This window comes from Salminus brasiliensis, chromosome 14, assembly GCF_030463535.1.
Source record: "Salminus brasiliensis chromosome 14, fSalBra1.hap2, whole genome shotgun sequence".
In the NCBI taxonomy this organism is placed as follows: Eukaryota; Metazoa; Chordata; class Actinopteri; order Characiformes; family Bryconidae; genus Salminus; species Salminus brasiliensis.
In genome coordinates, this window is record NC_132891.1 from 28,263,607 (window position 1) to 28,280,548 (window position 16,942).

At 39.4% G+C, this 16,942-nt stretch overlaps 1 protein-coding gene across 1 annotated transcript; it reads right to left on the bottom strand.

Annotated features, from left to right (window-relative positions):
- Window positions 1-6,038: 6,038 nt before the first annotated feature.
- zfp64 (zinc finger protein 64 homolog (mouse)) lies at window positions 6,039-11,159 on the bottom strand. The gene is made up of 6 exons (XM_072696775.1): window positions 10,889-11,159; window positions 10,474-10,629; window positions 9,991-10,137; window positions 9,821-9,883; window positions 9,481-9,732; window positions 6,039-8,622 (listed from the first exon to the last, which is right to left on the bottom strand). The coding sequence occupies exons 1-6, from the start codon at window positions 10,908-10,910 to the stop codon at window positions 7,154-7,156; spliced, it is 2,109 nt and encodes a 702-aa protein (XP_072552876.1). The 5' UTR covers window positions 10,911-11,159; the 3' UTR covers window positions 6,039-7,153.
- Window positions 11,160-16,942: the final 5,783 nt, after the last annotated feature.

The following is a 16,942-nucleotide window of genomic DNA, read 5'->3' on the forward strand; positions in this document are numbered from 1 at the left end:
TAGGAAACACTGTATCACACTAAATGGGCCTTTTACAGCAAAATGGAGCCTGGGCCATTACAAATGCTATTGCTGGGCTGCAGTGTGGAATAGCATTCCTTTGTCCATTAAAGGACTTTTATAGGGCTTTAACCAGCACAGTCAGGCACTTTTCATTGGCTGAAAAAAACATACTTATTTCTCCTCCCCCCAAGAGCAACTGTTTTAAAACACAGCTCTCCATCCTGAAAGGCAACAACAGAGTTTGTCACATTTCCTGACAGGCTTGGATAGGTGAAAACAATAGTGTAGTGAATGGAACACGATTGCTACCATAGAACAGATGCAAACTACTTTCAAACTTGTATAAAAAAATCAGTTTATAAATATAGGCTTAATCCTAGTCTGAAAAATTAGTCCTTTATGCACTTTATGTCATATTAGCCCAGTTTAAATGACATCTCTGCTCAAAAGTTTGGAATCCATGTTTTCATAAAAACATACATAAATGTACATAATGTAAACCTTAATTTAGTTTAATATAAATGTATCATTTGATGCCAATAAGCCTTCATGCTGCACGTAAAAAAATAAGTAGAACAAGTTTCAAAATAAAGTAAAAGTGGGGATCAAATCTCTCTCTCTATCTCTCTATCTATATATATATGCCTCATTGTCTTTCATAGTGTAAATGTGTCAGACTGCTTTGCAAATAACTTCTGTTATCAGAATGAAACAAAAAAGCAAAATTTCAAATGCAAAGGTGGCAAAAATTCAGAAACATCAGAAAACTTTCAAAACATTGAAAAACTTTTTTTCTGTTAGCAAGAATTTGTTAGCTAGGTATCCTATATAAATATTCAGCTGTAATTGTTATAGACATGATCCAGTGATCAGAAAACCCAAGTGAATCTTCATAGTGGGCTTAAATTCCAATAGCATTATTATATTCTGAATGAAGACTTTAGATTCATACAAACAGAGCCCTAAATGGTAGTAAACCAACAGGGAGGGGGCCAAGCACACATGGTGAGCGATGGAATGCATCTTTTGTTATGAGCTGTGATTGCTCCCACACCCAGTGTGACATTGTGCTGCTTTTTTAATAACAATTGCGTCTTTATGACACAATGGTCCATACACAGATTAATCCCTTTTTACAAATAAACCTCTCTAATTCATTCAAATGTAAAGCAACCTTTTTCTTTTCTGAGAAATGCATCTTCAGCGTGATGAACGCATATAGGCCACTGATTGAACGGAAGGCAACACGCAATCAAATGGCTTTTGTGCACAGATGGTCGGTCTGTCCAGTTTTTTAGAATTTTACCTCAAGAATACGCACAACTCAAGAGATAAAAGAAGCCACTTTTGCCGGGGACTAAAAACCTCTTAGAACATATCAATACTTTGATTTTTCAAGGCAGAAAGATGCTTATATGAGGTGGAGGGAGCAAAAAAAAAATCCATATCAACATTGACCGGGCCAGTTAATTACATTAGAAGCCATTCAGGGCCTTTTGGTAATGGGCCGCCAAATTGCATGCAAACAAAACAAAGGTCAAAAGCATATTGTTATCAAGCTGTGAAAGAGCCAGGCCAGTTTTGTTGCATAATGGCTGATAAGCAGATCCCCCCATCCTGCTTAAAACCTCATTTCGACTCCCATCCCCCAAAAAAGAAGATAACAAAGAGCAATACAACAAAAAACAAACAAAGACTAAATGTATAGAACGAAGCAGAATTGTTTTCTTGGGTGCTCTTCCCTTCATACTGGGGTAGTTCCTGCTGTTGCATCTTCCTGGTTACCTTCTCTGGCCATGTTGACGTCAGATGTGCACGCGTCGCAAAAAAGAAAAAAAAAACTATTTCTTTGAGCAGCTGCGAAGGGACTCTGGCTTTTTCGGGAGCCCTTTTACGACCCCATTCAAAGGCTGACATTTCAAACACAGGAAGGAAGGAACTGAGAAGGGCTTTACAGTATCAAGAGGTCCATTTCAGCTTCCTGTCACCTTTTTAAGCAGACCTAACAGAGCAGAACACCACATGCTGACCATATATATTTCACTTTTGATATTTCCTGTCTCAGGATAATCAGAGCAATCGTATTGAGACTGATGAATTCCCCAACTGGAGAATGACCCCACCCCCTCCAATTTCTAGAGCTAAGTATCTCTCTATAAGGAAGCTCATTAGTTGTGGCCTGCTTTAGTGGCAGTTCTTCCTAATCAGTGATCTTGTGGACAGGACCACCAGGATGACCAAAGAGACCCCAGAGAACTCATTAACAACAATCCAGAGTACATCAAGCAGCTACACTCTTAAAAACAAAGGTTCTCAATTTCATGAAACTTTTATTTTTATAGAATCTTGACAACATGTGGAGTTTAAAAAGGTTCTTCACACTAGCACATCTTATCTCCAAAGATTTAAAGAACCATGCACTCAAAAAATGTTTTTAGTACTGTTAATAGTACTTTTAGGAAGAGATGGATCCAAAAAATGTTTGCCATCTGCAAGTCACCATCTGCAAGATCACATCAACAAACACCTACACAAGAAAGAGGAGGTATGACAATATGGGAGAATGAAAGGAAGAAAAGAAAACAAGAGAATGAGTGAGAGAGAGAGAGAGAGAGAGGGGGGCAAGACAGGATAGAGAGAGAAACTGGGAAAAACTCCACCTCCTTATGGATGCCTGGGATTAGGCTGTGAAAGTCTGTAAGATAATAGATCAAAGAGATGCAGCAGAGAGCACTTCTTGCTTTTTCCCACATAGCAATCATCTTTACGCATAATGGCATTTTACAAGGACTCAGGATGGAGAGCTTTATGACGGGGGGTTGGGACAAGGCCATTCAACTGGGATAATAAAGCAGAAGTAAGGCAAAAAAGTTTCACATGGATCAATAAGCACATAGCTAAAATGACCACTATTAAAGAATAATAAATAATAAAGAATAATACACAGCAACTCAGAATGATCAATAAACTTAGCAGAACATTCAGTTTTTCCAACAATGCTTTTAGCATTTCAATGTGAGCAGCAATGCTTTAACAGTTTACTAACAACAGAAAAAATGAAAAGTTAAAAAGCCCTACAATACAAACTTAAAATTCACAGGTATTTATGAGAGGTCACATTCCAACTTTTCCCCTCCACCTGGATTACATCAGTCTGAACACTGTAATGGATTTTCACTGACACCTATAGGTAGATTAGAGAGTCACATCAAGGAAGATAATGTGCAGTGATAAAATATAGGGAAAGGAAAGGAAGGAAAACACACTAAGTAGGATAAAAGTTTCTTAGGGGACTCCAGAGTAAACCATTCACTCATAAAGTAATGGTGCTTCAAAAGGTTCTTTGAGCGATGCCATTAAAGAGCCACTTTTGGTTCCATAAACTTTGTAATCAAGATATAGAGAATTATACAGAGCTTGGTTGAGAATCTTTGCATCAAGTCAAGGTTCTTTATACCTATAAAAAGCTTTTTCATGGAACCAAAACTGGTTCCTCTGTGCTATTGCTCCAAGAACCATTTAAAGCACCTTTATTTTTAAAAGTGCAGCATTTTAACAGTGCAAGCAACTCAAGTTTCTGAAATGCTCTGGTTGGACCCTTCTCAGAACAAGCAACTCTGATAAGCAAAAACTGATAGTTTAGCACTGGCTGTAAAAGAGCTATTTTTCCACCACGAGATACCACATGATAAGGACAGATCCTGATAATTATGATACTTGCAGTGCGATTACTTCCGCATGTCTGTCTGAACCACTGATATGTGCATGTTTAAGGACTGCTGTCTGATGTTAAAGTGTGAAGGAGCCTAGTTGTGGTTAAGTACTTTCAAAAATATAATGTAATCAGATCCAAACATTGAAATAGAAACGACAAATGTATCATTAATGTCTGTACTGCCAGTGTGGATTGTGTTTATGATTTATGTGCCACAAATTGTATGATAACCTGTATACTTTGCATATCTATGAGAGCATGTACAGTCTGTATATCTATCAATGTGAATAGCTATCCAATAGCCTAAGGGCAATATTTGACATAATTCATGTATGTTTATAATTTTTGTATGCAATTATTGTGTTCCGCACAGCTCCTGTCAGAGTCCTAACTTTGGTGACTGACTGTGAGATGTTTGATATCTTCTCCCCATGTCCATGTGGGTTTCCTCCCACCAAGAACACACATGGTAGGTGAATTAGCCATGCTAAACTGTTTCTAGGTGTGTGTGTGTGTGTGTGTGTGTGAGTAATTGGGTGTATAAGATACCCTGCAATAGACTGGCTTGCAGTCTAAGTATTTCTGCCTTATCCCATAGCAAATCTGACCATGAAGAAGCAGCAAATAAGATGGATGGCTGGATATAGTTATGATTCCATGTAAATCCTGTCAACCTTTTGATGAGACAATAAAAGTTGTGTGATTCTGCAATAGTATTAGCCAACATAATACTCTACTGAACAGTGTCTCACCTTTGGTTAAACACCGTAAATTAGTGGCACAGGGCCGACCAGGGCATAACGTATGTTATGAAAGAGAGAGTGAGTGAGAGAGAAGGTCAGGGCTGAGCTGCTAACGCTATTGGCCATGACAGAAAAATCAATGCACATTTGTTCCTCAGAGAGACCCGCTCAGATGGAGTTTTAGCTTTCTTGCAAAGCCTCACAAAAAAGACAGGGTAGGAGACAGCGACAACAAGGTCGCCAAATATTGACTGTTTTCAACACAGGGCTTCTGCTTTCGGAAATATGAGGAAATTGACTTAAGTTTAGGGAGCTCTTATTGCGGACGTCTTGAAGCACAATTCAATCCACCAAGATGTGCTAATAGCTCTGACAAATATACAGGGCAAACGTGACCTGATTGTTGCAAAACCACAAAACAACCCCCAAGCCGATGTCCATCTAAAGCATCACTTAATTTGCAAGAACCTGCCTTCCTCAGCATGTCAAGCCAACTAACCAAAGGTCAGGCCTAGAGTTTTGCACACGTTTGTGGTCTGTCACAATTGGTCAATTAAACCTGGTCATGTGATTTAAAAATGAATTGACAGTGACTAGATGTTCAGTAAGAAACAAAGCCTGATAGACACACTCACTTATGTATTTTTTTTTTTATATATTTAAATTAAACATCATCTTTGAAAGGCCATTTTTATTATTTGATTAATTGTCCAGATAAGTATTGCTGGCATACCAATACATTGAATTGTGACAGACCTGTATTCAGTAAGGTATAGGTTTCATGGGAGTTGTTGATTATCACACACAGGTGCTCTTGTCAGCATCCTCAGCCTGTCAGAGGAAGAGGCCGCATACATTATCTGCATGGACTAGCGCTGTGTGAGGGTGCAGTCATGGCATGTGGCACAGGAAGCGGTCTGCTGCAACTCCGGTGGTCAGGCAAACGTAGGGGCAAAACACCACATTCATATTTCATGTCTTTGTCTCTGCATCTCTGCAACTGCCTGAGAGATGTTATCTGGTAACTGTCACAGGAAATAAGATTATTCACACATGTGTCTGAGCGCAGACACAGACTAACTGTTTAAATGTGGAGATGAAGTAAGTTATCAGCACAGCAAATCTGGGCCTCAAATGTGTTTCAATTTCTGCTCGACTGTATTATCTTACATTTTATATGAGTTTTTGTTTGGGGTTGGCTAAATGTTACTGCACTGTGAAGTACTTTAACTATACAGTAAACACTGCAAAGGGCCTAAATGATGTGGGCCAATTCCAGCTACATAAAACACATTCATAAAGACTGTGCTATGGAATATGGAATATGGAATAATCTCAACATATAATTGTTGGCACTGGCATGAGCCTAACTGTTGCAAAGGTGGTCCCAATCATGTGCTCCAATAGCTCTTTGTCGCCATCTTCAGGGAAGAATAGAATGTTTTACATTTTTTGGATACATATTGAGAGATGAATGTTTTAAATATTTAGGAAAACACTGGGACAGTGTAAATAAGTATGGATTTTTATAGCGTGACACAGAACTACAGAACTGTAGCCAATTCTGAAATGCCAGAGAAAGGTATAAAGAATTTACAATGAATCTATAATAAAACAAGAAAAAACAGGAAACCCTAGTTTTGCTGGACCGCCATTAGCTGCATAGAATCGTTAATGGCATTTGGGGGGTTTGGGAACAAAATATATGCTATATTATCAAAAAGGTGTTGTGGCACAAAATTACATCTTTTATGTTTCAAATACCATTTAATGTGAGATAATGGCACCTTTTGGCAGCACACAAAGCTGTTAGGGCAAAATGTCCTCAACCCATCAGTACGAGAAAATGTCTACTATGTAAACATGACATCCTTGCGCATGTGCATTTTAGCAAATCCGTCAGTCACTCACAGAGCCAGTCAGTAAGCAAAATTGCCTCCTCTAGGCCAGACCACCAATGTGGAATCTTGTTACATCATTTATCATTTTGTAGCTTATAAAACACCTAAAATACCTTTTGCTAGTTTGTAATATTTTGCTGTTAATAATGATAAAATAACCCAAAAAAGGTCATTGGTAGTTAATTTCAAACTTTTGAACAAACAGTGTAGCAGTTACTACACTTTTTGTTTTGTTTTTATGGTTGAAACACCAACAGCTGATTTATACCAACACTCACAAGACATTCAATGTTACATGTTTCATGTGTCCAGTGTAACTGCGCTTATTGAATCTTTGTTAACAGCGTATGGGTCATTAATAAGACAAGCTTTTTCCAAAGCACATCAGATCAACAGATGTGTATGTTATGTATAGACTGCCACCTGCTTAATGGCACATTAAATATTCCAGACATTTCCCAAACTATTTATATAGAGAACTACATGAGAGAATGACAAATTTAACTCATGATAATTTTTCCCAATAAAATAATATGAAAGCATACATTCCACAATTCCTGATTCTGTATTAGTGACAGACAAATGTCAAAATTCCTAAAAGCTGTAATAAAGAACAAAGCACTATTTTACCAAGCCAATTTTTTTTGTTTACAAATTCTCATAGAAAAAGTGTCATTTCTGTTAACATAACAATAATTTATTTCAAGTTTATTTCTATTGCTTAATTTATCATAAAATGTTCACGTCAGTGACACTGAAAAACTAAAAAGTGTTAAGTGTTTGTGCTTTAATCAGTCCTCACTGCTATCAGCTGTATTAGAGTCAGAGAAGATATTATGGGGTGATAGCTGGTACATGGATGGCTGTTGGTCTTGTGTTGAGATGGACAGCGGGACGCTGTGTACAAGAAGAGTACTGGAGGCCTCCATTCCTAAAGTGGACATTACCAAGCCAGGTGGTACCAAGCCTTCACCTGGAACCTGGTCAACTGACTGTTTGGGCATTTCCTGAGGAGACCTGTCTATGTGTAAGGGCAGTCCGAAGGAGGAGTCTGTCGTTGCAGTGACTGCAGAGTTGCCCTCTGTGACCACAGTGACCTCTGTACCCCCTTGCTGGATGAGAGCATGGAGGCTGTCCAGGTCTGAGCAGGCTGTGATAAAGGTGTGGCTGCTGTCCGAAGAAGGAGCGGAGCAGGTGCTGATAAAGCTCTGAGTAGGGTCTGTAGTATGAGAGGAAATATTTGTTGGTAGTAAACCCTCTTGAAGTGGGTTTTCTTCTTCATTGGGACTAATATGAGTTAGCAATACTGTCTGGTGCTCGTGGTTTCCCTCTACTGCTGTGCCAATATGCTGCACTGGTGTTAGCAGACTCACCTGCTGTATTACGGGGTTCAGAAGCACGTCTTGTCCTTCAGAACCGAGCAAGACTGCCCCAGGTTTCGAAGAGGGCACGTCCACTGTCGACTGGAGGAAAGTGCCCTCTGCACCCAGAGGAGGTGCGACAATGATCTTAAGTTGTGTGCTGCTAAAAGAAGGGATTGAGTTCTTTGCAACGGTCAATGAAACCTGGCCAGAGTCCTGCAGAGGCATTTTAGCCATGGCTGAGGTTTGTGACTGTGCTGTGGCATTGTTCTGCTGCTGTTGTGCATTATTACTGTGCTGCCTTTTATGACTGCGCAGCGAGTCCTCCCTTACAAATGAAGCATCGCACAAGTTACAGCGATACGCACGAGTTGCCTCAAGCCTGGCCCGGTATCGTGAGCCAGGGGGTTTGGGCGACGGCCCCTGGTCGGCTCTGCTCCCTCTGCCGGCCTTAACCCGCCTCTCAACTTTCTCCCCATGGCATTTCCTCCTATGAATAAGGAGGTTGCTGTGCTGCTTGCTGGCGAAGGGGCAGTGCTCACACTTAAAAGGTCGTTCATCTGAGTGCACACGCTCATGTATCTTGAGTGCCCCTTTGTTGGAGCAGGAGTATGAGCACAGGCTACACTGCAGTGGCTGGGCAGGCTGGTGCTGGCGGGAGTGGTGGCGCAGGGCTGCTTTGGCTGAGCAGCGAAAGTCACACTCTGGGCAGCTGTATGAGCTGGCTGCACTGTGCTTCAGCTGCACATGTGATTTTAGGTTGGCCTTCATGGCGCAGCGGTAGTCGCAGAGATCACACTTGTAGGGCTTCTCTCCCGAGTGGACCCGGCTATGCCTCTTCAGGTCTGAATTGATTTTGAATTTGGCATCACACTGGTTGCACTGGAAGGGAGCGTCTCCTGCAGGTGAGCAGGTGAAATCACAGAGAACAAAGAATTTATTCAAATCAAACAAAACAAAACAAAACAAAAACACAAACAAAACAAAAAACCCTCATTTGTTGCCACTGAAAAAGACATTAATGACTGCATAAATGCCACATTTAATACAATGGTTTGTTAAAGATTTAACTGTTGAAAATATTATATTGTGTATTACATAATAAGATGTGTTGTCTAGTAGTCAAAAAATATGAAGCTTTTTTGATGACCTAGTCAATTTACATAACCATTAGGTTTGAGACCATAATTGTTTTTTTTTTTTATCAGTTCTACTGTCTTATTGGAGTCATAACCCAACCGAATTTCTTGGCCGTATGTAAACTTTCAGGAGTGTGCCTCTTAATGATGCTGCATCTGTTTCTTACTTTTTGTCAATTAAATTCTCTTATTTTATTTTCTTTCCCCCCAATAAACCCACAACAAAAAACACTGCTGACTCTACACTGCAGTGATTGGGCTGAAATCTGCAGGAAATGCTTAACCAAGCATCACAAGAAAAAATAGAATGTATCTGAACCAATCCTGAATCAAATCTCGCCTGAAAGACCACACATTTGCCAGCAATGTCATGTCATTTGTCCCATGAGAATAGTAGAGTGTTACAGCATGATTATCCTTTTTTGTTTATTTACCTTGCTTTTTGTTTATATTAGTGTACGTATGTGTATAGGAAATAAAGTGATAACTTGCCATCTTTTGCACTCTCTTATCTATTTACCAAGAAGTAAAGGACAAAGAAACTAAACTGTATTTTGGTAAATGCTTCAAAAAAGAAAGAAAGAAATAAAGAAAGCACAAGTCAGTAAATGCACGAACCTGTGTGAGAGCGCAGATGAACGGTAAGCTGGCTGGAGTTTCGGCTAGCGTACGGGCAGATCTGACACTTAAAGGGCCTCTCGTCAAAGTGGATACGCAGGTGCTTCTTCAAACTGCTGCTGTCAGCAGCAGCATACGGGCAGTGCTTACATTTGTGTGGCTTCTCCCCTGTGTGTGAACGGCTGTGCAAATTCAGTTTGTCCCGTCGGCTGAACCTCTTGTGACAGAGTTCACATTCAAAAGGCCTCTCACCTAAACAAAAAAGCACATTTTGACATGGTCATTACAAATAATGTAGGTAAAATTGGTCAGTTATGCAATAAGAGTAGACAGTTCTTACCGGTATGAGTTAGCATATGCCTTTCCATGTCTTTTTGGCCATACTGTGTTTTGAATGTACAACCTAACAACAGACAATGTGTTCAGAAAAACAAAAGAAAAAATATCATAATCATAAAATATCAATATCATAAATGCTTTTTTTCTAATGACATTACTAGTCATACAAACCCGAGAAGCAGCATATGTGTCTCTTTTGAGCCAGTGCAGGTTTTAGCTTTTTTGCAGGTGTTTTCTGTGTTTTGGTCATTGTCTTCTTTACAACCTTTGACACACATGCTTGAAATGCTTCCTCCAAAGCAAAACCTTGAACAGATTCTATACAAAACACACAGAATAAGCTTTATTAATTCATTTTATAAACATGTTTTCAACACAGCCCAAAGATTTGTCTCTACAGTTTTAACATGCTGACTGATGCCAGTCCACTTGCATGTGAAATTCTGAACTGTTGACATACGAGCTCCATAAACTCAACATCTCACTAAATCCAAAAAGACCTATTAATGGCCAGACAATTCATTATTCTGTAATGTTTCAAAGTGCTTTCCGAAACAAGCAAGTGTTTCTACAAGGGCATAATCTCCACTTTGCATTATTTCGCTTCTTATTTACTTCACAATACATTTGTCTTATCTTTGTAATCGAACCCACCAGCAGCTCCAGGATTTGGGGCTGATATTTCTGTTGTTGGAATCTGGCAACAGTTTTGCTTGTGGACAAGAAAGACTTCAATATTGTTGTACTGCTGCTTGCAGAAGCCGCAGATGTGGATATCTGGGCTCACCTCAACCAGCAGTTGACTTATACCTGCAAACGAGCAAATCGTTCATTAGCCATGAACATTTAGTCACATACTTCGACTTAATGAACTTATTCCATACCCAACGCCACCTGACCTTAACAGTCTGGCACAATGATAACCTGTAGTTGTAATGGTTTATCCGTGGGCGCTGAGAAATTAGCAGGTAAATATTACATATAACTGAGGTAGCTAGCTAGCTGTTTAACAGACAAAACTGTCTAGACCTGTCGGAATAGCTATTAGGTAGAATTAAACCTGACTTACCATCTCCGTTAAACGATGCCATTTAGCTAGATGACAGTTTATTTTTAGCCTGTCAGCTATGCAGCAGATGCACAGTTGAAGCCATGCAAATACATCGCAATACAGCGCTCAGTTAAGGCCACATTTGGTGCGTAGCAGAGCTTAATTGAATCACTTCAGCCCATTAGTAGCTAACTCTAATCTATCGCCATTGATAGCCATGCCGGGATATCTATCTAGCTAGCTAGCTAACAACACTAGGAGCAGCTCCACGACTGTGAACGCCATTTCTTCCTCGTCTTCTACTTCTTGGCCTTCGTGGAGCGTTGCTGCCACCTACAGGTGGGAGGTTGAGGCAGCTGGTCATCTCAAAGAAAACAGTGTAGAAAATAATAAAACAACCGTAGTGCCATCGTATTTCTCAGGTGGCACAAGCTGATGTGCAGACAAGAAGTGGCCACAAATCTAAATACAGCGCCATATGACCTGCAACGCACACATTGTAACGCACACACACTATTTTATTCTTTGCCGTAATTGCCTCTTTACGAAGCACACTTATCTACCTCAAAGGTCCACTAGCTATACAGGTACACACAGAGCATGTAGTCCACGTTTTGTCAGCCATCCCCGCCGCTCTCATTTCAAATTTAAATTTCAACGGAAACTCAATGAATCAGCGCGAGCCTACAGTAACCGTCATTTGAACTTACATAGGTGAGAGAGTTTCCTACTAATATTACAGTGCATATCCTGAAACATATTTCATAATTCATAAGCTACTTTTACACTTTACTATAAATTATTTTTTATACTATACTATATATTATTTTGATATCTACGGCTCGCTCTTTAAACTCGCTAGCTACCTCAGTTATGTGCAATATGTAGCTAGCTAACTAGCTAGCTACCTTCTAAATTCCCAGCTCCCACTGATTGACCATTACAACTGATATAATCTCAAAAGGAATCTATTTGGAAACTAGTTAACAGTGACCTTGCAAGATTGTGAAGATTTGTCTTTGCAAAATCATATGTGGGTATGACAAATTGTCTTTAGATGTGAGAGTATCAGACTTTAATTTTCTAAATGTATTTTCGGAGTGTATTTCCAGAGTCATCTATTGTATAGTTAGCTTGCGTAGCTAACATTTCAGTAGGGTTTAGGCCAGGACTAGAATAAGGCCATTCCAAAAGCTTTAAATGTATTGTTTTTTACCCAGTGGGAGGCAGACCTGCTGTTGTACTTTCGATCATTGTCTTGTTGCATGACCCAACTGTGCTTCAGCTCACAAACAAATGACCTGACATTCTCTTTAAAAATGATCTGATACAAAGCCGAATTCACAGTTTCACCACTAACCACACAAAACTAACAGTAAACAGTGCAGACCACAGTTAACAATGACCAAAAGTACAGCAGCAACAGTAAAAAAGGTAAAGGAATTATGTCCAAAGTGATGACGTTTTAGCGCTAGATAAGCAGTCTGGTTTTGTTTGTTTGGTGTTCCAAAAAGAAAGTTGCATGATGATGTTTTACCAAGTTTGCCTGGAAAAGTTAATGTGGCGTCCAGCTCCGCCCTCGATTAGTGATCGTCATTGGCCCAAAAAACACTGGTTTGCTTGGGAAATCTGAGAAAAATATGTGCGTTTTTTCACGCCACAGCAAAGCAATGGGCTGTGACTGGTCATTTGGCATGTTAGTGAGTAGAGTGCATTCAGAGTTGGTGTTTCTTGGCCACATAAAGCAATGAAAAGCACCAGGCACCTGCCAACTTCACTTGTCAAAACTGAAGTGTTTTTGGTGTAGCACTACTTGGTAGCATAGCATAGCTGATCCAAAACGGATTATTTTTAATGTATTGTGCGGCTGCATTTTCCATAAAATAAGTATCGGATTGAGTGGGAGAAACTGGATCAAGACTTCGCCAGTGACTGTTATGGGAAATGGGAACTATGCTTCTACACCAGCATGGTGCTCTATTCCCCAGTGGAACAAGAACAACAATATGGAGGAGACTGGCCCTGTCACTTCATTTTAGCGCAGCCGAGCTCGCCAGCTGTGTACAGCTGCTTAATGGCCACAGGCTGTCACAAAGCATCTACACAATCAGGGTTGCGGGAGGAATTTTTAATTGCAGGCAAAATTGTAGAGTTCACGCTGTAACGTCAATAGATGGCCACCAGGGGGCACCCACGTCACAGTGCCAATTTTGGCAAAACCTTTTAGGCCATGCTGTTTAAGGCTCTGAAGGGAGCTTGGAGAGAGTGCTGAGCTTTACTTGAGTAGACTGAGACTGATCCAGTGCTCTGCTTCACTTATCATCATTGCTTGCGTTATTTTTGCATCAATACATTTTAATTGCATCCACATATCTTTGTTAGCAACTACACTTCCACAGAATATGTGAATGCCACATTTGCTTCTTCTGGTTGCATTTTGATGAAATATTTACATATCATTCTTAGTCACCTGAGGGCTTTCTGCTCAGGTCGTGATGAGGAACGGTCTGAGTAATCTTACTCATCATTAATTTATGTCTTTCTGTTTCTTATGCAGGAATTTGGAGGGAGCTCATTATTGGGCAGCTGCTGTAGTCTTCAGGACAGTGTTGTTACAGTAATGCAGCAAAGCCCCTTTGTAGCAAGTAAGGATATGTTTTGAAAACACTTTCTAGCCTAGATTGCATATTTTAGTAATTTAATAATTGCCAGGATTTAATTTGTAGTTTCCTTAGTGGTATTTCAAATTTCAACAGGCATCATCCCAAAGCAGCTTTGCAAAATCTAGATTTAGCCCTCTGATGAACATGCTGAGGGTGACAAAGCAGGAAAATGTTCTAAGGGATCCCGAAGGGAGAAATCCCTTAAAAATGAGAGGCATCAGAGAGTGGAATTAAGGTAAATAAAATATGAAAATATGATATTAAAGGAGAAGTTTAACAGACACTTTACACAATTATTCAAATGTTTGGCTTCCGAATTTTGTGGTAAGTGCCTTTAACATTTCTTAACATTGGACCTATAAGGTTTTTGCATGACAGGGAAGATATGTAATGCATGATGCTCCCTAAACCACATTAAAAACTGTGTGGCCTGGATGTGGATTAAAGGAATGTTTTGGGATTTGATTTGGGTGACTATTTACTTCCGGTGTTAACAATGATACAATTAGTGGAGCAACATTTGGGCACCAAAAAAGTGGGTTTTTTTTGTTGCACCAACTCATTGCTTTAAGCTCTTAACACTCCAATACTTATTACACTCTAAGGTGTTTTACTCTGTTAATCTCCCTTTTGTGGGAGGTTCCAAGTTATCTTTACCATCAAATAAGCTGATATGCGTACTACATTTAGATCACAGCCAAAAAATAAAGAAATTACATTTGAATATTGTAAGATTGCAAGAAAAGCATTTATTTTCAAGTTGCATGATTCACCTCGACTCATGTGAATATGTGAAACATGAATAAATAGTAAGATTAAGAGAGTAAGTAGTAAGAGCAACACATTGCACAAAGAAAACTGCTCTGACCTCTCCTGGGTCATGGAAGATATTCATCCAAGTATAGTTAGTCTGTCACTTCATGCTTCAGAATTAGACTTTTTGTTTGTACAGTTATTTATTAATGTTATGGAAATATAATCTAAGGAAAGGAAATATCATGCGCTACTCCTGTACTCCGAGTTCCTGTACAACAATTTGGATTGCATTTGTGATTGCCTGCAGACAGTTGTACACAGGTAATTATTTCAAAAGTAACTTTTCCAACTCTGTTGGCTGATCTGCACAGTGTGGAAATATAAACCACGTTTAAACCAAATAGTAGGGATGCAGCAGTGTGTTCTAAACACAATGCAGAATAGTTAATATTTTTTTCATTTGCTATTACCCATGCACAAGCAGTGACATATCGCTCTTACTGTGTACATTAGCAGCCATGCGGCAGATGGGAAAGCAGATTTAATCAACATATTGTCAAACAAATATTTCAAAAAGAGCAGGAGAGCTCCCCACAGGACCATTTTTAACAATCTATTAAAGTTCTTGTCATTTTAAGTTTCCATAATTCCTCAACATCCCATAAACAGATGTTAGTCAATGTTAACATTATTAGTCAAATGGTCCTGTTTGCCTGGTGTTTATGGAAAAAGAGAATGAAGACGGAGCCTGTTTGAACTTGCTGTCCTACATCCTTGCACATACAACAACAGATAAAAAGAGTTATGTCTAATGCGTTAGGATGAATGGATCGCTTGACAATGTGGATAAGGGGAGATGAAGGGGGAAAGGAAGCTTAAAAACACCCCTCCCTACCCAGCTTTGCAGTTAATATCTGAATACTAATGATGTTAATAAAACTGGCGCATAAAATCTTTCCAGAATTCATATTAAACATACAGTGGCTTACAAAACCACAACGTTTTGGGTTTGAAAAAAACAAAAAAACAAAGAAGAAGTGAGATTTGAGATTGCATTTGGCAGCCTGATATGTTTATGACAAATAGAGAGCTGGGAGAGGATGTTCTGAATTTGTTCTGATGTTTGGTTGGAGCCGCATGACAAATTATACACACATGTAGAGTATGAAATTCCTGCAGTCAACAGCTGCCGTCATTGAATCAGATAAAACAGACAATGTCTGGGAAACATCACATGCCTCTGACCCTGTCTACATGATTGCACAAAGAGACAGAACACATACACACACACACACACACACACACACACACACATACCCCCATCCCTTTCTTGCAAACAGTGTATACGGACACACATACACACACACACACACACACACACACACACACACAGAAACCTGTTTTTATACAATGTCAGGGCATAGAGTCATAAATATGTCCCATATGTATTATACATAAGACTAACCCTAAACCTAGCCCTAGCTTTAAAGGGCCCATATACTGCATTTCTTTGGCACATAATTGAGGTCCACTTATTCATTTTGTGTGGGTTGAATAGGTTGAACATGCCGATATATGTAAATGTATTTGTAGGTTTTGTGACACTGTAAAACAGTGAATTCAGAAACTGTTTTTGCAGTTTAGTTTCCCCATATGGACTGTATTAACTAGAGTGAATGAAGCACTTCACAAAGTAAGGGCAAAAACACGTTACAAAGTGGTGCCCGTTTTATTAGTCCTGACATTGTAGGTTAACCCTGTTTTCCTCTGGTGTTCCAACAAAGTCTGCCCATTATGTCCTGAAAATGTATGAAAACAAACACACCCACAAAAACCACACACACACAGCACATGGCAGATCTGGGTTGATTGTCTGGGCCAAGTGATGCACATGATATGATATCCAGCTTTGGAGCTAAAATAACGAGAGAGACACCCAACACAAGTTAATCACATGCGACAACATTTGGTACCCAGAACCATGTTTAAAAGACTAAATTTGACATTTAAATCCACTGGGTACTTCCTTATCTACAGGGACCGAGCATATCCTTGGCACGTGCAGGACGCTGGAGCCAGATCCAGAGAAAAACCAAACTTTGAGTTTTAAACCAATTTAATATCTGGTTACAACCCAAGAATTGGCCCAAATCTCAGAGCACTTCAAAAGGAGCTTCTCAGAGAGAATCCTTATGTTCAACTAAGGTATTTGTGTTTGTTTATCTTTAACCATTTTAAAAGCTGTGCTATGTAAGGTTTGGGGTATTCCTTTTGTTTATTGTACATATGGGACATTTAGCTTGTTTAAGAATAATATATATACATGTAGATAGAATAATATATAGATATTTCTATTATTTGATGTTTCTCATATTTTCTTGTAGAAGGGTGAGAGTTTCACTGCCTAGATGTCTGTATAGAAAATGTGTATGTGTAGGCCTATGCTGAGTATGAGCTGTTTTGTTGTTCTGTCTTTTGGTTCAGTGATTTGAAGAGAATTTTGTAAGTAGCTCATCCACTCCAGTGCATGATCTGTGTCAACAAGAGGCAGTGATAATGCTAATACAAGGCCTAGTGAAAGCTTCTAGACTTACCCTTAACACCCCCTGCTGGACAGTTTTTGTCAGAACAAGAACTTCAGGAACATGTTCTG

Bases quoted from the DNA above. Each gene is read 5' to 3' on its own strand.
- zfp64 (XM_072696775.1), bottom strand. From the start codon at position 10,910: ATGGCATCGTTTAACGGAGATG. The intron at 10,138-10,473 runs GTGGGTTCGATT...TGTTTTGTATAG, and splicing joins CCCAAATCCTGGAGCTGCTG to AATCTGTTCAAGGTTTTGCT. The intron at 9,733-9,820 runs GTAAGAACTGTC...TTTTTTGTTTAG, and splicing joins GCATATGCTAACTCATACCG to GTGAGAGGCCTTTTGAATGT.